Raw genomic sequence first — 26307 nt, 5'->3', positions numbered from 1 at the left:
TTTATTTATTTTTTTTCCATCACATTCAAGGGAGAAAAACATATACACAGTACGGGTTACATCATAGGCCAGCAGCAGTTGGAGAAACCCAACAAAAATGAATTGGCTCACGGGTTGCCAATTTAGCTACAATCCAAGACTCTTTAACCACCACGTGGGGAACACAAAGCATATCACAATGAAAACCAGAATTAGACAAAAACTCAAATCAGCTAGCCTAGTACTATCAAGCCAATCCGGTGCTGTTTTCATCTTGAAGGTCTGCAAAAGTTTCCTACTGTCAGTGAGATACAAAACATGGTGAAAACCTTGATCCTTTGCTGCCATACCAGCTTCAACCACAGCCTCCAACAGTGCCCTAATTGATGTTCTAGCAGTGCTACTGTTCACTCCAAAAAAACACCCTTTCTCCCTGAACTGTTAGAGCTTCATAAGCTATGCCATTTCTATATGGTATACTGCTTCTAACTCCTGCAATCTTGATAATTAGCTGCCAGTTCCCTGCTACAGATTGCCCCTCTGATCTGGTGCATCTGCCTTCTGTGTCTGCTGAGGTGCTGCATCTTGAGAGAGAGTCCCTGTACCTGCAAGAGAAGTTTTGAGCTGTTAAAATAGCTTCCACTGGATTTGGGTTCAGTCCTTGATGAACCACTCTATTCCTGTAAGTCCAGATTGTCCAAAGAGTGACAAAAACATCCTGCAAAAAATTCATGGTATCTGAACCATTCTGAATATCTCTTGAAAGTAAAAGCTTCAACCATTGTTGCACAGATAAATTGATGAATTCAGATATGTGTAAAGCCAAAGTAGACCCGTGCCAACAAGCTCTTGCAAAAGGGCAATGAAGAAAAAGGTGAATATCAATTAAAAAAGTTATTTTTAATTGATATTAACTTATGACCAAATGTAAATAGGTTTTATTGGGTTTGCATTGATTTAAGATCGGTCTCATCTACTCTCATTGTTGATTGATCCCTTCAGATAATAGAAAAGGTAAACTTAGCCCACCAGTCACAATTTCATCAATTAAGAGTGATAAACAAAATAATTATATGCATTACATATGATTACTAAATTAAAAAATAATTTTTTTAATAAATAATTATATGCATTACAAATGATCACTTAATTATAAAAAATAATTTTTGTAATAAAAACATATTTTAAAACTTAATAAAATCAATTTAAAATTTAAAAAAAAAATACAAATTTCTAAAATTGAAAACACTACCTGATAAAATTGGTTGATAATAAGACAACTCTACCTTATTATCTAAATTAATTTGTTTTGAACATTAATGAGATACACGTATATAAGTCATTTATTTTTAATTGATATTAACTTATGACCAAATGTAAATAGGTTTTATTGGGTTTGCATTGATTTAAGATCGGTCTCATCTACTCTCATTGTTGATTGATCCCTTCAGATAATAGAAAAGGTAAACTTAGCCCACCAGTCACAATTTCATCAATTAAGAGTGATAAACAAAATAATTATATGCATTACATATGATTACTAAATTAAAAAATAATTTTTTTAATAAATAATTATATGCATTACAAATGATCACTTAATTATAAAAAATAATTTTTGTAATAAAAACATATTTTAAAACTTAATAAAATCAATTTAAAATTTAAAAAAAAAATACAAATTTCTAAAATTGAAAACACTACCTGATAAAATTGGTTGATAATAAGACAACTCTACCTTATTATCTAAATTAATTTGTTTTGAACATTAATGAGATACACGTATATAAGTCAATATATGAGAATATAAAATTTTGGGGGATGACACCCTTTTTTTTCCAGCTGAATTACTTCACATCACTGCGAAGAATCGAAAGAGTATAATGGAATTTTCCCCATCTCCAGTGCTTCATTCTGACGACAAAAAAAAGAGCCAACAACAACAACAACAAAAAAGTCCATTTAGCAATATATTATGAACTACAAAATTCGCATCTCTAAAAACATACAGTGATGGACTCCGAGCATCTCTTACTTTAGACCACTGGCATTGGGGTATGTTTTCATCCCGTTGCTATTTTACAACTCAAGACAACAAAAACTCATTCTAACTGTGTTTGTATACTTAAAAAAATTTGCAACCTATAAATAGTAAAGGTTGCATATATACAACCTTAGTATTCATAGGTTATAAAGAAAAAAATAATATTTAATCGAGTGGTTGTGTGTGAAGAGAAGAAAATAATGGGAGAAAAAAAAGAAAGAATAATACTTTTTATTATTTTATTAAGTAGTTTATATTATTTTATTAAATTATATATAAAAATAAAATTGGGATATAATGTGCGTTGTAAAATGAGTTAGTAAAATAAATATAGTATTTAAAAATGCAAAATAAATTTTTTTAATTTTTTATTTTTTGCATTTCCAAATTCTAGTACTCTCAGTTCTTACACTCATTTCGATGTTAATAATTTCTGAAAAATGAGTTATTTTTTAAAATTTATTTCTTAAAAAATTACATTATTTTCCTATGTTTCTTAAGATAAGATTTTTTTTTTTTCAACAATTTCCATGTTACCTTTTAACTTTCTTTATTTAGCCGGCGTAAAATAGAGTTGTTTTTTGAAAAATTTTAGTGAAATGCAATTTCTAAAAAATTACTTATATTTTTAATAAGATTTTCTGTTGACGAAAAATAGTTTTCCTTAAACTTATTTTTCTAATTCTACCAAATATTAAAAAACGTGAAAAACTATCTCCTTAAAAAGTTTTCATTAAAAACAAATGAAAGCATTAATAACCTGTTCAATGGACCAGTGACGTTGAAAAGTTCGTGCCCCATTTTTATTTTTTTTTCCTGTTGTTTTGTCACCAATTGAGGACCTCAAGATAAAGTTTCTTGTACATTGTCGAGCTTTTTCCTTGAAACCACTGGACACAACCAAATTTGTTATGACTATACAAATTTGGAGCAATATAAACTACGCATCTTCAAATCTCTAAACTGGACATTGAAGCAATATATTTTTTTTTAAGATCAAGAAGCAATATATTCTAGGATATGCAAATGCTTGCTAACATGATTGGAAAACCTAGTCAAACATTGGGCAAGTAGCAAGTTGCATATCTCGCGATTTGAATCAAAGTTCTATTGGGCTCTTCAAGGGTAACTTGCGTCTGACTATGCATGCAGTAAGGTGAAGGTCAACATGAATATGCTGTGGAAGAAAGATGTAGAGAACGCACATGATTGTCAAAATCCATTGGTTGCATGTTTAACTTTCTAATCAAATAAAACAAAAAATAAAAAACACAATAGAAAACAGATGAGGAAATTCTACCCAAAATGGATGACGCAATGAAGGTAATTTATTACCTAGATATATACAGTGATAAGTCTCTAACAGTCTAACTGCACATTTGGTTAGTAAAAGCTTGAGAATGCAGTTTCTTGAAAACAGTTTCAACAGAAGAGAATTCAATGTCAAAACTCTGTCCTCCATACTGCACATAAAGGAATTCTTTAGGAGATGAGGGAGGGGGCAAAATTTGACCAATCGCTGGTAAATTTGGGATGGGCGGTGAAGGCATATCTTTCCTCTTCATAGAGTAGTAAACATCAGCTAAAAGAAGCCATATAAGATCAGGGTCAATAGATGCAAGTCCAAGAAGGGCATTCACAGTTGCATCTTGAAGCCTAACAAAACCGCTACAAGCTATCCCCACTACAATACCACTGACCTTCTTGAGAACTACTTCCAGCGCTGAAGCACTCTTCCTGTTTTTTGACAATTCAGCAATCATATTGAGCACTGCAATTTGGACTTTCAAATTGGTTAGTTCAGACACCGACTCCTCCAGAGAAATGGAAGTACTTCTATATGGAAGTTTTAATGGAGTTCTTTCTTGTTTTAGATTGGGGTTTTTCCAAAATGGGGACGTAGTTAAAAATTTCCAGATGTGGTGCCCATCAGTATGGAATCGGCGTGAAAAGAAATCTCCACCACAGATTTGCACCACGTTGCTTATGACACTTAAACATCTCCTAACAGCCTGCAACATAACAAAGTCATAATCTTAGAAGAGTGGTAGCATAAAATGGAACTAGTCTCATGATTAGTTCATGTTTACTATCCAAGGATATGTATCACGCACCACTGGGTTTCTATTTTGAATACAAACAACCAAGAAGGGCCATATTTTATTCATTGCCGGAAGCAGCCTGTTCTCATCAGTCCCTTCATCAGCAGCATCTAGAGTATCTTGAAGCTGATATAATGAGCATGACCGAATCACCTCTTCAATTGCTTCCTTAGTTTCCCTCTCATGCCTATAGGCTTCTTCCACTTTTGCCAGTGCCACTATGCCACCCTTAAAATAAGAAAAGCATTCATCATAAGTTGAGACAAGCAATATTTTTTTTTTCTTTTTTCTTGTTTTGGGTTAAGTATTGAAAGTTGACACAGGCAAGAGTTCTCATCTATCTTACAATGCAATCTTAGAACATGATCATGTGTGCCTTTTCCAACATACCATGAACTTAAATGATTCCGCTTTGCTTTGCTTAGTATTTAGAGATATAATGCCATCAGCCAATGAGTGATTGAGAAAAATGAAAATCATCAACTGCGGCATAAAATCATTTTCAAGTTCTGAATTCCCAATACAAAACTGAGGAGCTTCGACTTTTTTAATTTCATTGATTATGAATTTATTTCTTAAAAAATAACCTGGATATAACACCCATTTGGCAATACCTTTTTGGTCCCTATATTTTGGGGCTAATTTCAGTTTGGTCCTCATGTTTTTAGAACTCTAAATTTGTTCCTTAATTTTTAGAGCCCATTTTTATTCTAGTACTTGCCATCATCTCAAAGACTAAAAAGGCTTACATGGCTAATGGATTGCACAGTTGGCACAATTGTGACTAATAAATTAATAATAAAATAATTTAATTGACATTAAAAAAAGCAAAAAACAAAATTTTAATTCCTCAAATTTTTTTTTTTATATTTTACTTTTTTTTTTTAAATTCTTGATCTACATTTTTTTTGTTCCTCACTTTCTTGGCAACCAAACACACAACACACCCAAAACAAATCAAACCATCAACCACTAATTTCATAAAATCTTCCAACCACAAAATCTCACTATTTTTTATTATTGATTTTATAAGTAATGCAATCTTTATTGATATCAAAAAATATAATCGCCCACATATGCAGGAAGTATATAGCTGAGACCATACACATGCAAATTACATGACTCAATCAAATCAATAACTGAACATAAATACAAACTATGTATAACTGACATCCAATCCAATAAGGTTCTAAAGAAAAATAACTTGAGTTTAGACATAGTCCTCTCACACAAAATTTCCACCACAAACCAAAATGGTGCTTTGATAGCTCTTTATATGAAATATGTGACCAAAAAAAATGTCAGATTATGACACTAAGTTCACCAAAGAAAGATTCTCTCTTTTTCACAAGTAAATTTGGCAAGGATCCTGAGAAAAGCATCAGTAAAAAAAACTATCCACATATTTCTTTTTACAATTAAATTTTTTTTTTTATCAAAGTTACCAAAAACAAAATCCATTCTACAGATTTTGACTTTGATTTCTAGAAACTAAATAACAACTCATTTTTTAACCTAAAAAACAAACTACTTTTATTTTTATTTTTCATCAAGCCTCCGCTTGATTGAATTTTGATTCAAAGGAACTCACTTAGATCGTCTTTTAAAGGATTATGCGGCATGATTGGTCTTACATCTAACATAACCACAAAATCTAATATGCATTAAAGAGTTCATATTTCCTTCATCTGTAGGTCCTAAAAAGAGCACAAAGGAATTTTGAATAGCGCCTGATAAAGTTGCATCAATTAATAATTTTACCAAGGACAGAGAGCCCACTTAGAAGAGTTGGTAAAGAGTGATTAGAAAGTGAAAACAGTTGAAACAACGCTGATAATACTTAAAAAGAGTGCTTAGAAAGTAAATAATAATTATAATGATAATGATAATATTTTACATGTTAACACTTCTATAACATTATATAGATCATCAAAACATGGACAGTAGCTGAAAAAACAACTTAGGCCGTAAATTACCTCAATTATATCTAGTGCAACCAAGCATGCTGCTTGCTTTGTTGAAGCCAATAGAGGAGTAGCAGCTGTTATACATGAACCTGCAATAGATCCAACTGTTCTTCTATATCTTTTGGAATCATTCAAGTTGAACGAAATGCTCTCCACTTGCTCTATATTCAAAATATTATTAAAATATGAGCCCACAGTTCAGCAGAATACCAAGATCTCAGAAGCTACTCACTTTGGCAATTTAAAGAAAAATATAACGTCCTTCCAAAACCAAGAACAAATAAAATTTTATACACAAGGGGCAAGACAGTGTAAAGGCATTAATTATTTAAAGCATACACACAGTTTTGTCAAGGGGTCCATCTGCCCACAAATAATCTGCTGTATACAAGTGACTGACATAGGACAATGAAACCAAGTCTGATTTGAAAGTTCTAGACAGCTAGGGTTTTTAAGAATATGGTCTAGGGTTTGCTTGAAAAAGGACTGGAAAATAGTAGGGAATATGGGGTTTCAAATGGGGAAAAGTAACAGTAGTATATGAGGATGAAATAAAGGGGTAAACCTAAAGTTTAGGTCCCCAGAACAGTAATTGGGTTGTTTGTAGGTTATTTGGGTCAATTTGATGAATGGGTGGTTTAGAAGCAGCGGCTCCCCTTATAAATGATATGCAATAGTCAAAGTAGAATAAATAGCTGAAATATTTGTATGCATTGCCAACTAATAGACCTAAAACACCAGTTTATCTCCACATGAAGGTCATTGAATGGCAATTACAAGTTCAACCAAAAAAAAAAAGAGAGGAGAAAAGAACAACCTGATTCCATCTGAGACATAAAAAATTCGTCATCAGAAGATGATATAGAGCATACTTTGGATCCTATTCTTGCTTTCTTCCTCACATCAGAGATTATAGACTTCACATGCATAAAATAAGACTCTGCCTTAGTGGGCAATGAGCATGCCTCATGCTTTGATGCCTTGGTAAGTTCTGCTAGGGCCTAAAAATAACATTATAAACAGATTATGATATAGGCATTTCAGCCTAAGCAGAAAAAATAGACGGTTTACTAAATAAAAAGGGAAGCTCAAAATATCAAAGCAAATAGCTATCCTATGAAGATTTCTCTTGGAATTTAGCACTGCAGAAATATAAATAAATAAACTGCAGTCACATTTCAATCATGAGCTTATCTAGATTTGACTTCCTAAAAAATTTGACAAATCTGTGGAAAAGGGAGAAAAATGCAATTAGAACATACAAGATTTACCACTTTCCTCTAGCTAACATTTGAATGGCCATTAATTTAGTTGCCCTAGCACAACTGATGAAAAATAAAATAAAAATTGAATCCAACATTCTGATTATTTAGATACTAAACAAAACTTTTAAGCATTGTTCCTAGGACAAAAGAAAAGAATGAAAAAGAAGAAAAAAGTTAATCAAGACTCTGTAATGATCTTTTTCAAGAATTGAAACATCTAAAATTCAATTTCACTGTTTCTTCTCAACAATTACAATTTACAAGTAGGACCAAACTCAAATATTTGTTTTTTCTTTTTTATTCTAACCAAAGATGCACATTTGTAGTTAACATATCTTGAGGACCATGTCCAATATGAACAATAAAATCAACCCTAAGCGTAAGCCGCTTGTAACTAGAAACTCTTATGTCTAAGCGCATTAGTTAAGTAACAGTAACAAATGTCAATGCATTTTCTAGAAGCTTCATTCTTTTTAAAAATCTCTTTATAAAACTCACTCAACAACTTCTATGATATTCTTTCTTGAAACTAATCTAAAAATAAATAAATAATGATTATGATATATCGATGAAGAACTGCATACCAAACAGCATCAAGTGTCATAACTTTAACTTTATGCCATCGGTTTTACAATACAATAGGCATGTGTAAAGCATCTTTAATCAAATCAAACTAATAATAATGCCAATGAGCCCTAAAATAGCACTTTCTCTTCTTGCAAGAATGGGTGGAGGATAAGGTTATGGGTTCATGACTAGCGTGCATGTGTAACTTACCAATAAAAGATATAACAATAATAACAATAACGATTATGATGATGATGATGATGATTATATGGTTAAACATTCATACAACACTCAGAAACTGAATGCCCCCAAAACAGGTGCCATTCCAGTCCATCCAAACTTGTGATTGGAAGCAAATCTTCCACCATCGCTCACAGCCACAATTTGTACACACACAACCAAGTCAGTTTTACTGCATTCTCATTTGAGCCTTAATGTTCTCAAATATCATCTGAACTATAATTTGCCCTGGGTCGAAGCATGGCATTTCAGGTTATCAGCTTTTAAGCATCATCACTGCTGTTCATTTGGTTGCTAAGAAATACATGGAGAATAAAAACAATACAATTACAGGTCCAATTCCTACACAAACCTGTCACAAGCTTCAAAATTTTTAACTATTTTCATTTGTTTCTCAGTAACCAGAACTTAAATGTTCTATTGAGGTCTATGTGCACACATATGATACATGTATAGTGGGGAGACTGGATCATCTCTTGATCCACTGTGGATAACCATTGGATAGAAAATCCACTATTAGATATTGCACTTTTCTAGGAGGAAACCTGATTACTTAGAAAAGTAAGAAACAAATTGTTGTTGCCAGATCTAGTGCAAAGGCTAAGTATAGAGCCTTGGCACACAAATCATGTGAGCTTATGTGGATTAATCATTTACTTGAGGAATTAAAATTTGTTGTGAAGGTGCCTATGGCTATGCATTGTGATAATCAAGCAACAATTCACATTGCCTCCACTCCTGTGTTCCATGAGTGAACCAAGTATATAGAAGTAGATTGTCATATTACTCAGCAGAAAGTAGAAGATGGTGTAATTGCTACTCCATATGTTTCTACAAGAGTCCAAATTGCTGATATGTTTACCAAAACTTTATGTAAGACTCATTTGGATTTATTATGTAATAAATTGGAATTGTATGATATATACTCTCCAGCTTGAGGGGGAGTGTTATGGGTATAAGCTAGGGGCAAAATAGTAATATCACTGTACTCCTTTATATATAAATAATATTTTGTGTTAGGGTCAACTTATCAAACCCTAAACACTTTTACTCTAACAATATGTTATATTACTGATTGTTCCAAAAGTTTAAACTATTGGGATATGATAAATTTAATCGTTTAACCACATACTTCTAACACTCTCCCTTAGGCGTAGGCTCAAACTCTCTTTTAATAGTCATATAACTACATACTTCTAACAGTTCATAAACACTTAAACCTTTTTGTTTTAATCAACTATGGACAGAAATGTTCCAGCACCTAAAAGCATAGATTATTTCATTATCTGGAATTCCCATTAAAAAAAATGATAAAATAATAATTTAAAAAGAGAGAGAGAGAGAGAGACTTAACTAATCACATGAATATTTGGCCAAGTCAAGTTATCTTGTTGAAAAATTTATGACTATATCACATTTCTTTTCATCTTCCACCAGTTCTCACAATAGATAAAGCAGGCAAGTGCAGATGTAACATGAAGATATAAATTGTAAAAAAATTTACCTTTAAAAAGGGAATCGTTAAATCAGGATGTTGATGCCTGCCAAGAATCTCAAGCTCCACTGAAACAGAGCGCATCTGTTCAATTTAAAACATCATGCCAAAACATTACTTCCAAAAGTTGTAAATTACATTAGATTCAATTCTTTACATGATATAATAACACAAGGAACAATACATAAGAAATGATAATTTAATATCTTGGGAGAAAACAAATTATGGTAAAAAACAAACAGCGCAAATGGTAAGATTTGGAGAAAAACAACACCATAAGTAGAGCAAACTAACTGAAAAGAGATTTTCCAAGATGAGTACACGAACACACTATCTTCATGACACATCAGAAAGATGAGGAAGTTAATTGCCCTAAATAGCTCTGTGCCAAGGATATATTGTCATACCGGTTCTTCCAATAGAGGCAATATTCTCTGAGCTACTCCAATATAGGAAAGCATAGCAGCAAGCACATTTGGCACATGAGGATTAAGATCCAAATGGCGTAATTGTCGACATATGGAATCAATCACATAGTCTGCATTTTCCAAAACTAAGTGCCCAACCTACAACAAATATTTTGGAACAGTCAAGCATCACATATTCCTTGGAAAAACATTGAGTTTGTGTCATACAAGCTTACCGTTGGATAGCCAGATGTAGTGGAAAAGACATGTAAGACAGCATCGGCAGCACTCCTAACCTCAAAATTTGAAGAAATCAGATTCTCAAGCAACAGATAAAGAGATGAATGAAGAAATCCACTGGAAGCAAAGTCTCTTCCAAGGCATATATTAAAGATTCCTATTCCATCAACTATAACCTGTATGAGGAAAATAAAGCTACAATCAGTACCATGTAGATCTGCTAAGCAGAACCTGCTAAATTGATGCCAGATTAACTAATTATATATATCAGGTGAAGGAAAATGTAAATTTCCTGTTGTAGCATAGCAGTGTCACGGAAGAAGTGTAAACTAATATCTTCATCTTCACCATCAAGATGTATAAGAGAAGAGTTATGTTCTACTGGAAGATCCCACACTTCAGGAGATAGATACTCATGTAAGATTCTACCAACACAATCAATCAAATTACTCCTTACACCTTTATCCTGAGACACCTTCCAAACAGATTCATTAGGCAAAGAACATTCAGTTTTGTGATGTTGACCATTAGCAAGTCCTGCATCAAACTCCTGAGCCTCTTCCCTTTTTTCCCTAGACTTGTGAAACATCCTTGTGAAGATGTGAAATGCTTGATCTGATAGACCAAATATCATCTCATTTAGGATACATACTGCAGTGCTTGCCTGGCGCAGCAATTGTCCTGAACCAGTTCTATTATACCAAGACTGCCAGGTCTCATTATTGTACTCCTTCACACGAATCTCAGAAATCAATTTACGCAAGTAACCCAGCGGAACATCAGTGATAAGTGACAAATGACCTTCACTCCTTATGTCTAGCAGCACAAAATGAAAGATACCCAGTGTAAGTACAGAGCAGAAAAGACACATCTAAACAAAGAACTTGAATGCCAAAGAAATGGAATAGACCTGCTAATAAAGATAGACCTACAAGTCTAAGAATTCCTGCAAGAGCCTCGTATAGTTTTGGACTGCCAACATAAACAAACCATGGGGGCATTCGTGGAATCTCAAAACTTTTCTGTACATTTTCCGGGGGATATTCTACAACTTTTTCCCGAATATCTGTGCCCATTGAATTTTCAAATGGAGTTGCACTCATGATAGTCAGGTAATTACTGGTGAAGTTAGTTCCAGCTTTCAACTCAGCAATAGATGGAAGGTATCCAACTGAGGATCGCCTTGTAGAAATAAGCTTGTCAAGAGAACCAGCAAACAAAGAATTCTGGCTCAGACAGACAGCTAAAACATCCAAGAATTGAGCAGCTGAAACCTAAATTCCACACAAAAATTATTAACGTCTTGCATCCACACCCAAAAAAAAAAATATATATATATATATATAACGAATCTCTATGCATTTGAGAAATGAGATTACAACTATAAAATGACATAAATAACGATGAACAGGGCAAGAGTGGTGGAGGGCAAGAATAATCCCATGCATCATCTCTCTCAGAACCTGTGGGTCCCACAGAGTTGTGGGGCTCACGTGTGAGAGAGATGATTCATATACAGATGCATAGAATAGCTTCTCGAGCGGAGGGCGATTACAATATTAAAATCCTAATTTCACTAGATGGTACACTGTTCACAAGACAAGAAAAGAATTTTAATTGGTGACAATGGTGGATCTTGAATCCACAACTTCACCTCCACCACATTCTTACAAAGGGAAAAGGTGTCATTTGAGCTAGAGCTCATTGGTGAAACCACATAGAACATTATAAATAAATAAGGAACAAGACCGTGAATAGTAATTTTGAATTCAACCTTACAAACATTGAGTGTTACCAGATCTCAATAATGAGTTTGTGTCTTTGCTTAGTTTATCCTAAAAAAATTATCATATAAAATTTATAGCATTAAAGTTGGTACTTTCCCATATTACTCCTTAATGTTTAAAAAAAAAAAAAGGAAAATGTTAACAATACTGGCAAACTACAAAATTGCTTACAAACTGAAATGGCAATAAACGTTAATGGTGCCACATCAACAACATAATAAATAAATTCTTTAATTTCTATTTTGTTTTGTGTTTAAAAGTCAACGCATCAACTTGTAATCCTTATCTAGTAAAATTTTTAGTACCCCTAAACATCATTCTTCAAAAATTAATTATGTCCTTTCATGGGTGTGAACATCAAAGTAGACAGCTTATTTCAAAGCAACAGTAAAATATAGGGTGTTAATGCATTCTTTACTCTTCAAAAGTTTAGCTGCTTTCCAAAGTAAGACGCCCAATTCAGAACCAGGGGAGTATCTCAATTTTTGAAGTCATGAAGCTTACCGTCAAAGAGAAGTAATTGAAACAAGTACATAAATAGAACTGGTGAGCAGCACAATTGATTTTAGGAATAAAAAATACACACATTCATACTCCAAGAAGAAAGGCCTTATAGTGCATAAGCAATTTAATTAGTATCATAAATCCTGTTTTTCCCCTAAACACGCACCAAACATGCTAAATATCTTAATAGCCCTAACTTAATACAATCCATGCATTACCTCATGTCATTAAAGTATTTCTTAAATGACCCCTGTCACTTTACCATAGTGTTGGAGAAGGAAGCCCAAACTGCTTAGAAGCAAAGTATGGTATACAATGCTTGACTTAGGACAGATTTAGGAATAACACATCTACTTGTGCTTGTGGTAGGCTTAGGGTTAGAAGAATTTGTGCATTTTGGGTTTAAGATCTTCAAAGAAACAGTTAGGATGTCTAGAGTGAATTAGAGTTTGAAAAGTTTGAATTTTGGTAGCTATTTGGTAAGGACAATATGTGGGATTTTTAGGGTTTGATAGGGGGAGGAAATTGGAGTTGCAAGAGGAAGAAAAACAAGGAAAAAGATAAAGAACCACTCTACAGAAACAAGCCCTCCACATACCAAAACACTTATATTTCCTATTAATCAAACCTCTGTATTCTTTTGAGTATATATTGAGCAAAAATAAATAAGGACTCTTTCTTATACCAGTCACGTTAGGAATTCTAATTTGAATACAACAACAAAGACTTAGTCCCAAATTTTTGGGCTGACTATGAATCTCCACAGATTAGTTAGGATTGGCCACATGTACTCTTTCCTACACTCTATTCTATCTTAAGTCAAGCTATTTGTTACTTCCCTAATTGAATCAACTCACTCTTTCCTATTGGTGCATTAATCTCTTTCCTCTAAACATGACCAAACCATCTCAAGCAACTCTCCATCATCTTTTCATCAATAGGGGCTACCCATATATTTAAGGGGATTTCCTTATTTCAAATTCTATGTTTCCATGTATTTCCACTTAGGAAATCTAATTTGAATAATAAGCTTATAAAATACTAACTGGGACTCAAAAGAAAGTAAAACCAAGACATTTAAAAGCTCCTCCAAAATTCTAGATGCAACCTACTCACAAAATACCCTAAAATTCAAAGGAGCTGCAAAAATTACAGATCTACTCTTGATTAGAAAATTAAACTTGATGTGGACAGTCTGGAGGGAACAGAATCGTCAAGTGCTTAGAGAGGCCTTCTACGGAGCTGAAACAAGTTTTTCCGTGTTTTGTATGAGTGGATGGCTATATTGTCCACCCTTTCATCTCCTTTGCTTACTTTCATTGGTATTTCTTTTTCTTGACTGTTTTGGTTCTCTTAGCATATTTCTTGTATGCTGAGGGTTTTTTTAATGAAATATTATTATTCATCGAAAAAATAAAACCCAAATTAAAAACTGTCTATAACTTGACCTTTAAAACCATATAAATGTAGTTTCAATTGGACTTCACACATCAACCCCATAAAATAAATCTTGAATGGATGAAATTGCGAAGTACAAAGTTTCCATTTTTTTGTCTGGTGTGGACTATATGGCATCAGAAAAATAGAGTTGTGAAGGAGTTGAGCTCCCTATTGATCGGCTCCATTTTTTGTTCATGAGATTGCCGTTTCATTGGATGTCTATTGAAGGCAATAACTAACCTCTTTGTTGTATTTTTTTTTTTTTTTTGGATTCTTTATACTTTTTTGGTAATTATAGGGGGATACTTCAGTACACCAGCCTATGAACTTAGGTTATCACTCTCTTTAATTTTTCAATGAATCTAAATTGTTTGTTAAAAAAAATAAGTAATGGAAAATGACCCGTGCTAGAATCCTATACAAATGACCTTGTGCTAGACATATTATGAGAACAATCATAATTCATTCTCAGACAATTATATAAAAATGATTCCCCATGCTCAAGTTTTTCTATAATGACAAATAAACAATATTGAAAAGCTTAGGTACATTTTCACTAGAGCTTCCTTAAATCTGATTATTGTAATCTATTCATATTGCTCCTCCAAATATGTATTACACATGCAGTTGAAATCATTCATATTGCTCCAAATATGCATTACACATGCTATTTAAGATTGGCCATGTTGAACTTGGAAAATGCATTTTAGTATGGGGAGTAGAACATTGCAAAACTCAATAATGAAGTCACAAGGACACAGCTATCATTTGTTTCTATGAATTTATAATATAAAGCATATGTATTTATTTGTATATGTACATAAGAACCATAGAAAATAGAGCAATTATGAAAATAATAATTATGTATAAGTTTCTTGACAAAAGCATCCAAATAACTTTGCACTTTTATCAGTTATACAAACATAAAAATAATTGTTTGACATGGGTGAACGTAAGTGTTGCATCCTCAATTATTGGAATTATCAATACAGAAGTGTTATTGTAGGTTTGATATCATATATTACAATACCGTCATTTACATAAATCTATAATTCATAATTATTATAATAATATCAACATAAAGCTCACTTGAGAACAGAAGAAATAAAGACTTTTACTTGTGGATATCACAATGGAAGTAACAACATACAGCAGAATGAAGGAGGTGATCCACCACAAGCTGAGGACCAGAGTAATATATTACTACAAGTAACTGCTGAGCATGTGATAGTGCAAGTGACTCTTCTCTCCCAAGCACCACTTTTGGGAGCTTTTCAATCAGCCTAGTTTTGGAAACAAAATATAGCTCTAGTAAGATTCCTTTCAAAAGACCAATCACAGCCCAATGCTCAGACTAGTACCAGATATAGAACAAACCTTCTAAAAATCTCACCAATGTCATGCTCTAAATTATTTTTCCCACTTAACAAAAACAAATCATCAAGGAACTCTTGTGAAGCCAAAGACACCTCATCAGAATCATCAACGGCCAAAACAAACAGGCACTCCTGCATGAGTAGCAGCAAATAAATATATTAATAACTAATTTGGCACTAGAGGCTAACAATGCAATAGCTTCCTTATCAGCAAAATCAGAATGATTAATACACTAGAAGAACAAACGAGTAGAAGCAACTGAACTCCTTAACTTCAGATGGGGACCACACAAATATAAAGAACAGTACCAATAGCTTAGAAATAATACTATATAAGGCACAAATATACAAGAACAGTACATGATTATCAAAAATATGCACGAAGTACCTGTTACAAAAATGGTTTAGCAAGAGAATATATAAAAGTAACCAACAATCCTATTGTCAGACACATATTCAACCAGCATGTTTAACAAAAGAAAGAAGAAAGAAGAACCTGAAATCCCCCAATGGTGTGGCTGAGCTCATAAAATCCCCCAATGGTGTCCTTTTTTGGGATGTGAGTTTCTTTAGGAGTGTGCATGTTCGAGAATTAGAGGCTTTATCAAGCTTCATGGAAACCATTTATGGTTCTTCTATAAGGGGGTTTGGTGAGGACAAGATGTGTTGGATTCCTAGCAAAGCTAAGGGGTTCTTGGTGAAAGATTATTATAGAATTCTTGCTGGTCCTACTATCTTCGGTTTCCCTTGGAGAAGTATTTGGAAGCAGAAGATTCCCTCTAGAGTAGCTTTCTTTATATGGTCTGCCGCCCTAGGGAAATGCTTGACGATTGATAATTTGCGAAAAAGGAAGGTGTGGATTTTGGATTGGTGCTACATGTGCAAGAGTAATGGTGAATCGGTTGACCATCTCTTCCTTCATTGTCCCGTTGCTATGGATCTATGGTCTATGGTTTTAGGTTTATTTGGAGTATCTCGGGTTATGCCTCATACTGTTTTGGGGCTGTTAGGGTGTTGGCAAGACAGGTTTGGTCGTCGTCGAAATAGTTATATATGGTCCATCGTTCCTCGTGGCTTAATGTGGTGTCTTTGGAGGGAGAGAAATAGTCGTTGTTTTGAAGATACTGAGATCTATTATGGACCTCAAGCTTTTCTTTTTTAGAATTTTGTTGGATTGGTTGTTGGCTTTGCAAAACAAATCTTTCCCTTCTCTTTTTGTTTTCCTAGATTCTTGCAATTTTTGTTTTTGATTTGTTGGCTCCTTGTTCACTCCCTGTGTACTAGGGTGTTTCCCTTTTGATATCAATATATCTTATTACTTATCAAAAAAAAAAAAACCTGAAATGATTGGGAATTCTAAAGGATAATTTTCTTACTATGTTAATCCATGTTAGATACATTGTCCTTTCTTTTGATAAGTAATAAAGAACTTTTACAAGAATAATGGAGAAATTTCATGTATGCACAATGCACAAAAAGCTTTCCTAAATAAGTAGAAGTGAAAAGAAAGATAATCAATGAAATACAATAACAACAAAGCTTTAGTCCAAAATTTCTTTGGATAGATTATGAATCCTTAACATATTAGTTAGGGTTGGCCACAAGTATTCTTTTCCTTCATTTTATTCTATCTAAAGTAATACGCTCTACTTCCTTAATGGATATGATATTTTTTACTACTACTAATGCTATTTTTTGTCTTCCTCTACCCTTTTTTTCCCTCAACCTGTTAAACTCATTTTTTCTTGTTGGTGCATTAGTAAATAAGAACTCCAACCAAGAGCTACACTAAATATAACAAAAGGTGATCCACAGTCTCCCCACAACAACACATACAACTCACTATTGAATAACCCCTTTTGATCAAGTTCTCACAAATGAGAATTTTCCCCCAAGCTTCTGTCCATCCAAAAAATGAAACTCTTTGAGGAGCCCTAACCCTCCATATGGCTTTCCGAGGGAAAGGCATAGAAAATGAGCCCCGTAATGCCTCGTAAAAAGATTGCACGGTGAAATCCCCATTAGTCTTGAACTTCCATCTCATCCTATCATTCCCCTCCCTAATGGGAATATGAGATTCTAATAGATTGAAAAATGAAGCCACCCCATCAATCTCCCAATCATTAAAGTTTCTCATGAATTCCATACCCCAACTCCTCCTTACCCCTTCCCCCTGTCTCTCCAATAATGATTCACAGAAGCATCCTTATCCATGGCAGTTTCAAACAACGTAGGAATCATCAACTTCAAAGGTTGATCCCCGCATCAACAATCATGCCAGAATCGGATTTGACTCCCCCACTGATTTTTTCTTCTCAGAGAGAGAGAGAGAGAGAGAGAGAGAGAGAGAGAGAGAGAGAGAGAGAGCCCGCCACTGCATCCAATACACACCCAAAAGCTACCACAAGTCCAACAATGAGCTCAAACCTAACTCCTGGTGTGAGCCTTGACTCGTCTTGAGTAACCAATAATGCCAATCCAAGCACAGGTGGCACACAGGCAATGATGAAGGTAGCAGCTGAGATTGAAGCACCACAAAACTCCTCCTTCATTCCCATATCTTCTTCGTTGACTTAATTTTCTCCTTTCTTCATTGAATTAATTTTCCCCTTTCTTCATTGAACTAATTTTCTTCTTATTCTTTGGATTCCAACTGTTGTGTTGTTTGGCAAAATTTGGAAGTTTCCTTTTATGGATTTTCTACTTGAGTGGTTGTGGGTCCATGAGGGAGAGAGGTATTTAGGTTCGGATTTGAGTAGACGTTTTGTGGGTTTAGAATTTGGATTGCTAATTGGGGTTCGGTAGTGGCCGATTGTGGTTTGTAGTTTGCTTGGGGTGTATGTGGGCAGTCGAATGTCACTCTTCTTTCCTAACTGGAATTTCATGTGAATTTGGTATAAATTTGAGGATTTGGCAAGTTGTGTTTCTTTTCTTCTTCTTTTTTGTGTGGAAAATGACATGAAATTTGAAGTCAAAAACAGTTTTCAATATCAAACCCGATTTTAACTTATTATCAGGTTATGAGAGTCACTACTGGTTTTTGGGTTAGCTTCATAGATATGCTATACACATGTATACCCATCCTCCAAAACATGTATACCCATTCCTTTTGAGCAGCAATTTGTAGAACATTTTTTTTTTTTTAATAAATGAGCTTGCTGTTAATTGGCGGATTTCTCAAGTAGCAGTGGTGGCATTTGTAGCCTGGGTTTGTCGACAGTGGTTGTGGCCGAGTGGGTCTGCCATGATTATTGAAGGCAGACAGTTTGGTTGCTCTTGGTGAGGAGAACCAAAAGAAAACAGAAATAAATAAATAAATGACATTTTTTAAAAATTAATTAAATTTTAGTTTAAAAATATTTTTATTCTAAAATGAATTTTTTAATAAAAACAAAATGGAAGTCAGAAGGAAATTTTGACAGAAGGAGCAATTTGGGTATTTCTCAAATTTCAAGGGCTTCTAATATCAAATTAGAAGATCAAGGGGCCCGTATGATTTTGATCAGGGAATGCTTTTGTATTTATCCCTATAAATATATTTCACAACCAAATTCAATAAAAGGCACTCCTAAGTTATTCAAATTTATGTAAAGAGGATGCATGAGCATGAACTAATACATAATGAAACCCAAACCAGGGAAAATACTGATTCTAATTCTCAGCTCACCAGAAGCATCAGCCTGCTCTTCTTCAGCGTGCGGCTGCACTCTGATAATAGCCCTCGTATGGCAGCTAGGAGTCCTTGTCTCACCTTTTTCGATGGATGAACACAAATCTGACAAAGATTTCAAACATTTCATCAACAAATAAAGAAATTAACAGTAGTTAGTGTAAAAGCTCTGAATAATGTGATGATGTAACATAACCTTGGGTAGTAACCACCATCAAATCAAAGACAATAACATACATGTGGAAAAGTTGCACCTAAAAGTTTATCAATGTGTGCTGAAGTATTCTCAATCCAATCTTTTGTACGATTCACTTGCAAAGATCCAATCCCCTTGCCAGAACCAGTGGTTCTCTCCTCTTTGAATTCAGATTTGGCAGTAACTATATTTATTGCTTTGCTGGAATCTTCCGCTACTATTTTCCCTTTCCCTTGAGCTTTATCTGGCAAACTGCGAAGCTCATCCAGAAAAGATTGTGCAGATTTATACTTACTTGAATTAAATTCATCAATAAAATCTATTGATGTATCAAGGCCATCTAAATTAGCATCATCATGAAGCACGATCATCAGATACTCAGCTAACCCTCTAATAGCTTGGTTAATAGCTTCAACACTTCCAGCAGCCCCACTTATCATTGTTTTTGAGGCATGAAAAACTTTGGAAAATTGACTAACAACACCTGGTAAGAAGAATGCTAATGCATCTGCAGTACCCACCTGCAAAAAGAATGCCATTGGATAACACTAAGCCAAATTTTCATATATGAACAAGCACATTTTCACAAGAAAACCAGACACGTGAATCTCTCAGCTCAAGGCAATCAATAACCAAGCCTTTTCCGCTAGAACCTGTTCCTTTAAAAAGGTAATATGGCCAGTGAGCAGAAACAGAAAGAAAAGTAAATTATGAAAATAACTGTGGTATTTAGAATAATAAATCAATACAGTCCAAAGATGTGTGCTTTGATTGACTTGACCAAATTTAGTCTTGAAGTACCAAAAATGATCTTCTTTAATAAATTTGGTTCCTCAGAAGATCATTGAGAATCCCTCATCAGTAATCCTACTAAAAGTAGTTATATATATCAAAGACTGATTGACATAGCAACTTTAATGAGAAGATGCTAAGACAAAAAAGTGAAAGTCAACCTTGGAGAAACAGAGACCATGCTTTACATGAACAAAGTAAACAAGATGACAACCCAAAGCAGCATGCAATTTGGTTATTCCAGAGCATATAATTTCAATTAATAGAATTAATTTAGCAAAGGAAAACATATAAAAATAATTAAACCTCATTAAAGTTGTCCTCAAAAGAATTTGAGAACTTTGTACCTACATCTATAATTCAAACCACATGCATGCATTGAAGGTTCACATGCATGGACCAAAGAATTATATCTTGAAAAAATACTCTCTTTCTCTTAACATGAACAACTAATCAAGGCTATGTGCAATTTGATTAAGGAAGAACTAAGCACATGAATAAACAATAATTTAAAACCTATAAGGATTAGAAAATAAAAGTGACAAGAACAACCTTAGCAACAAGCACACGTAAGGCTGTAAAGGCTTCAATACGGAGCTTTGCGCTACCCCGATGTCCTTGTGTAGCCTCTGTATCTGCAGCCTTTGTATAAAATGATCTTGGGATTAGAAAACCAAAGACAAGACAAAGTACTCCAAAATAAATCAACTGTTAGGAACAAAAAATTTGATGTACTTTGAGAAGAAGTGACAGCCAATGTCCGACAGCAGCAGAAGCAGTTTGAGACTGGAGAAATAGAAGCAAGCATTCTTGTGATTCTGAATGATACTTCAAGGATCTACAGAGTGAAGTTTCCATAGACCTGCTTTCTAATAGTGTAGGCAAACCACGAATTTGTTTACATGCGCAACACATATCAGGGCATGGGAGTACACTAGAAAGCAGAGCCCTAAAACACTTAATTACTCCTTCGCGGAACTCTTCTGAAGCCTCAAAAGGAGAAAGCAAAGCACCATAAGTCAATTTTTTTAGCACCACAACCATCTGCAAAAGCACATCATTGAACTTCATGAAAAAGCAAAACATAATTAACATTTATGCAAAACTACATTATAACATTTGCTAATAAAATGGCATCACATCCTTTTCTCAGTTTCTCCTAAACCCATAGCTCAAAAAGTAATGAACAATATAGTTGCAAGCAACATTTTATGGCTTTTGAGGTTATTGTCACTTTTGTTTACCACCAAATAGACATCTAAATGATTAGCCACTAAAAACATGTTTGATTGGGAGGATAAAGAATGGAGAGGGAGGGGAAGGTGAGAGAAAGAAAAAGGGTTTATCTAGTTGAAAAGATGAAAATGGTGAGAAGGGAGGAGGATGGAAAATCCTTCCAACCTATCAAAACCAGACCTTCAATGTTGGAAAATTAGGGCAGAGATAGAAGAATTTTTAAGACAAGTCTATGAAATTTGTTATGTCCTCACTAAACCATTGACATCATGGTATAATGGTAACAAAATATCTTTACACTCTCCATTATTTTTTCTTTCCATACTACAAAACATACAAAGGTAGGGGAGGTGGACTCCTCTGGATGCCCCACAACCCCCCACCCCCCTTCCATCAAACCTTCACATCATGTGTTCACAAAGCACTCAAAAATATTTACAAAAAGAGAAGAAAATACTTTTCTTTTCTCTTTTTTTAAATTCGATAGTTAAGGCTAGTGGGATTTGAACCCTATCTATTAAAACCACCAAGAGGTGCCAACCAATTGAGCTATAAAGTTCTTGGTAAGAAGCAAATACTTAATATTTAAGAGTTCATAACTGTCTAATAAGAAAAGGCATAATAGTGAGACATTAGTTTAAGAATCCAAAGAGAAGCTATTATATACTGAAGAAGTCAATATATCATAGAGAGTGGAAACCCCAGTTTTGTCTTCGATTTTTGTATCTACACTGTCCTTATTTCAAAGGAAGTAAATTTCTTTCCAATGGTAATGAATAACATCTATTACCCTATTTAAAACTAGTTGCCTTGACACGACGGTATATACCAAAGATATCACTCTTCTATATTACATGGAATGGCATGGAAATCAGACCACCTGATCCACAGATCTGAGATGACACTTCTTCAGAAGTTCTTCCAAACATTGAAGTACACCTTCTGCCACATTATCGCTCACTTTTTGAGGCATTTTTTGGACATCAGGCATAAAATTTTCTTTAGTATCATCCTTCTGTTGTGATCTGCAATCAACTGCCGCATCCAATAAAAGCAGCAATGGGAACAAACTATAGCTGAAAGAGAGATGAAGAAATATCAAGAATATAAAATATATATATATATATATAATAGACCCAAATTAAGGAAATTCAAAGACCATATCCAAATAATGATTTTTTTTTCTTTTTTAATTCCACTATTGAAGTATTAATTGAACCAAATACCAATTTTACCACCATAAACCTCAGAAACCACAATTTTAACGTTTATAAATAATGTAATTATCGTCACATATATAACGTTAAGCATTACGGCAAAGAAATCATTAAGAAGAAAATATACAACAACCAAGCCTTAGTCCCAAATTTTTTGGGTCGGCCATGGATCCTAAATAGATTTGTCAGAGTTGGTCGCATGTATTCTTTTCCACCATTATATCATATCCAAAGTCATATTCTGTTACTTTCATAATTAACATGTCCATTTTTACTACTACTAATGTTATTTTCAATCTTCCTATTAAGAAGAAAATATGGACCTCAAAAAAGTGCAGTTTTTTTAAGGGGGAAAATCACTTTTCATGAATGAAGTTTAGATATCAGCCCTTCCCCCTATTTCATGATGTAAGAATTAAGATTCATAAAATTGTGGTCCTAGTTAACATTTTATGATTCAATGCACGCCTGACTATTAGAGGTTTAATATGTTTTTGCTCATGCTAAATACAACAAAACATCCATGATCAGTACCATAACCAACACAGCTTTTTCCCTCAGTTATCTATTTTTATACCTAGTATAAAGCAAGGTCTGACACTACCGCTACATGAACAGATAACTAGGACCCTATTATTTGAGGGTTGGGGTGGAGGGGTGATTAAATACACTAAAATGGTTTGAGATAGAAACACAACACAAGAAACATATGTAAACGGTTCAAACAAACCAGCATGGTGGTTTCAATATATCAAGAGAAGACAAGAAGAGAACAAATCAATATAAACAAGGCACCCATATACATCTTCTTCGAATGCCTCCTACCCTCCTGCTACTACTACTACCCTCCACCTCACACTACCCCCTTCTACTCCCTGATACTATTTATCTCTCTTCTTCCATCCCTTTTCCCTAGAAGTGCATTTGGAGAACAAAGGTACCTAAAAGGGTGTCTTTCCTTTTATGGACAGCAGCTAGGGGTAGTATTCTCACCATTGATAATCTGGTTCTTAAGTGGTTACCACTGGTTAATTGGTGTTGCATGTGCTGGTGTGATGAGGAAACAATGGATCATCTTCTACTCCATTGTAAGTTTGCTTATTCCTCTAATATTTGGAATATGGTTCCAGCTTGTTTGATGTAGTTAATTTAGCAGGAGCATAACAATCATACTTTTGAAGATATTGTGAGATCAATAGATCTTTTGAAGCCTATACTAGTTGGGACCTTATTTAAGTGGGGTAAAATTTGGGGTTTTACACAATATATTTCCATTTTTGAATTTCTTCTTTCTATTCGTATCTCTTCCTGAGGTATTTGTATTCGTTTTAAGTTCTGAGTGTTCACCATCGTGAACACAATATTCTTTTTATGAAATAAATCTTTGATTACCTATCAAAAAAATATCTCTCTTCTATTTTGCTCTCTTTGTACATTAAAGAGAAAAGAAAAGGTTCTATTCCAACATGTCCCATGTGACCTCATTTCATTCACACATGTACTATCAAAACAGTTCATTTCAAAAATTTTGGAAACATGGAGCATGAGGTCATAAGGTTCGACCCATTGGTTGTGTGTAACAATCAAAAGCAAATTGGAATGGCTCAGGACATATCCAACGCAGGTGAAGAATGTTACAATAGTGCAATGCCCAACACAGTATTCAACACACAAGGATTTTCTTAACAGGTTCTACTGCTGCTTCCATTTGCCAGGACCGACTGTTTGGAGGGGTCAGAGACTACATAGTTAGAAGATGAAGAAATCGTTCAGAATGAGTCCTCTCTTTCCGAAGGTTTGCATTCATAGGCTTTCATCTCAAAAACACCCATTATCTATATCATAGCTTTGGCCTCTCTTTTTTTTTCTTTTTCTTTTTTACATGGAACCTCACCAAAGCAGGGCCTTTGGGACCCACCCCTGGGGAGTAAACCACAAATATACGACTCCACCCACCAGAGTTGTGTATCAGATAATCCAGGGAACTCCCAGTAGGGATTGAACCAAAGATGTCGGGGTCTAAAGCACATCCCAAACGTCCAACCACCCACTAGAACTCATGGTTGGGGGCTTTCTTGAGAGCCAATTCTTATTGTAACTATTAAATACCCAGACCAAATCCTTTTAGAACTAAAATACAAATCACAGTTCATTCCCTATTCCACCATAGGCCACACTTTGGAACATTACCACAAATTCACTCAGGCTTTTGCCATAATTGCAACAAATTCAGCCATACAACAGAGAATTGATACTGTTACACATCCAAATATTTATCCAGCCAAACCCCCAACATCAGTACCTTACTCACAACTACCATAGAAACCAAAATAAATATCATCATGCCCATTCAGTGATCAACAACTCTTCACAACAAACTATAGTAAATTCTCTTCCGCCCAAACGATGCCAAAGTAAACCATCATCAAGCAGGTCACACTCAACACTCCAAAAAAAAAAAAATTGTTCTTGACCCAATCAAAACTTAAGAGTTAAGACAAAACAAAAACTTATGCAGCCATCCAAAATGGGTCTTCAAAATTCAAGGTGACAGAGAACCAGAGTGAGTTATTAGTATATAACAAAAAGCAGCATGTAATGTATGTGAAGCTGAGAAATGGTGCATACTCGAAGAAGGGCTGGAGAGCAGAGGGGTGAGAAGAGCGAAAGAGTTGAAGCAAAGCGGGGATTGCTGAGGAATGCTTGGTAGGGTTTTGAAGCAACTCCAGAAGCTCCACGCAGTAGGGTTTTAGCTCTGCAAACACGCTGCTTCTTCTTGCGTCTTCTTCTTCATCGATGAACTCGCCGGTAGTTCTATCGGTTTCGTCCATTGGATTTGGGAGGTTCTGAAGAGAGAGAGAGAGAGAGAGAGAGAGCTGAGAAGAACCGCGAACGTAGAAGAAGAACCAAATGGGTCGGTTAGTCGAGTTCGTAAGTGGGTTGATGGACCGGGTCGGGTCGACTAAACTTCGCAGACAACATTTTTGTGAAACTTTTGTAACAAATTTAAGTGGTTTGGTAAAAAAATAATTTCAACGAGGAGTTTAAATTTTAAGTAAGTAATTTGAGAGAAATGTAAGATAGAGATCTTTCTTATGTAAATATCTAATTTATGACCTTCTCAAAATATCCAAGTATCTAATTTATGTGTTAGTCTAATATAACCATAGAACATGAAAATATCATTTTTTTCCTCACTAAGGTACAAAGAACTTAAATCAGCTTTATGACTAATCAACAACAGCATAATGTGGAAATTTTTTATAAAAGGAGTAACTAGCAATAAAAAACTTACATAGATCCTAACTGGCAACAATAAAGTTACATAGATCCAATTAAAGTATTAAACCATAAAGCAACTTCAACCTTAGAATCTGGTTCATAGTGCAGAAACTATAACAAAATTTACCAAATGCCCTATGCTATATATATATATATATAGAGAGAGAGAGAGAGAGGAATGATTGTGTGCTGTCCCATCAACACTGATAGGGCCTCACTGATTTCACATATATTGGTGAGATTACAAATATTTTTAAACCTAATAAAGAAATATATTAACTGAAGACGGACATCTTCCAATTTTTGCTTGATTTACTATATCAAAATTATTTATATACATAAATACATAGCTATGTCACAGTGTGCATGAGTGTGTGTGTGTTCATGTGATTGGTAAGTTATAAAATCAAAAATAATCAATGATAACCTTTAATAGAAAGATACATAACATATAATAAAAAGGGTTAATAAATTAAAATTTTAGTAATATATTGTCTATTAGTT

General features: G+C 34.3%; 1 protein-coding gene across 2 annotated transcripts; it reads right to left on the bottom strand.

Annotated features, from left to right (window-relative positions):
- Positions 1-3226: 3226 nt before the first annotated feature.
- On the bottom strand, positions 3227-25587 carry LOC112034689 (uncharacterized). 2 transcript variants are annotated; one of them, XM_065759980.1, is made up of 17 exons: positions 25150-25587; positions 22185-22380; positions 20804-21112; positions 20621-20710; positions 19318-19797; positions 19078-19185; positions 15412-15542; positions 15185-15317; positions 11214-11577; positions 10600-11119; positions 10300-10483; positions 10064-10222; positions 9666-9740; positions 6907-7090; positions 6099-6250; positions 4135-4350; positions 3227-4032 (listed from the first exon to the last, which is right to left on the bottom strand). In XM_065759980.1, the coding sequence occupies exons 1-17, from the start codon at positions 25350-25352 to the stop codon at positions 3388-3390; spliced, it is 4149 nt and encodes a 1382-aa protein (XP_065616052.1). In that variant the 5' UTR covers positions 25353-25587; the 3' UTR covers positions 3227-3387. The 2 variants fall into 2 exon arrangements, with proteins under 2 accessions (XP_065616052.1, XP_065616053.1); XM_065759981.1 differs by lacking the exons at positions 22185-22380; positions 25150-25587 and adding an exon at positions 22095-22158.
- Between the last annotated feature and the right edge of the window lie 720 nt (positions 25588-26307).

Source organism: Quercus suber, unplaced genomic scaffold, assembly GCF_002906115.3.
Source record: "Quercus suber isolate HL8 unplaced genomic scaffold, Cork oak 2.0 scaffold_17, whole genome shotgun sequence".
Lineage (NCBI taxonomy): Eukaryota > Viridiplantae > Streptophyta > Magnoliopsida > Fagales > Fagaceae > Quercus > Quercus suber.
This window is presented reverse-complemented; position numbering and strand designations above follow the sequence as displayed.

Coding starts and splice junctions, on each gene's coding strand:
- LOC112034689 (XM_065759980.1), bottom strand. CDS start 25,352: ATGGACGAAACCGATAGAACTACCGGCGAGTTCATCGATGAAGAAGAA. Junction 19,798..20,620: donor TACGTGTGCTTGTTGCTAAG/GTTGTTCTTGTC, acceptor TTCTTTTTGCAG/GTGGGTACTGCAGATGCATT. Junction 6,251..6,906: donor TATGTCTCAGATGGAATCAG/GTTGTTCTTTTC, acceptor TTTTGAATATAG/AGCAAGTGGAGAGCATTTCG.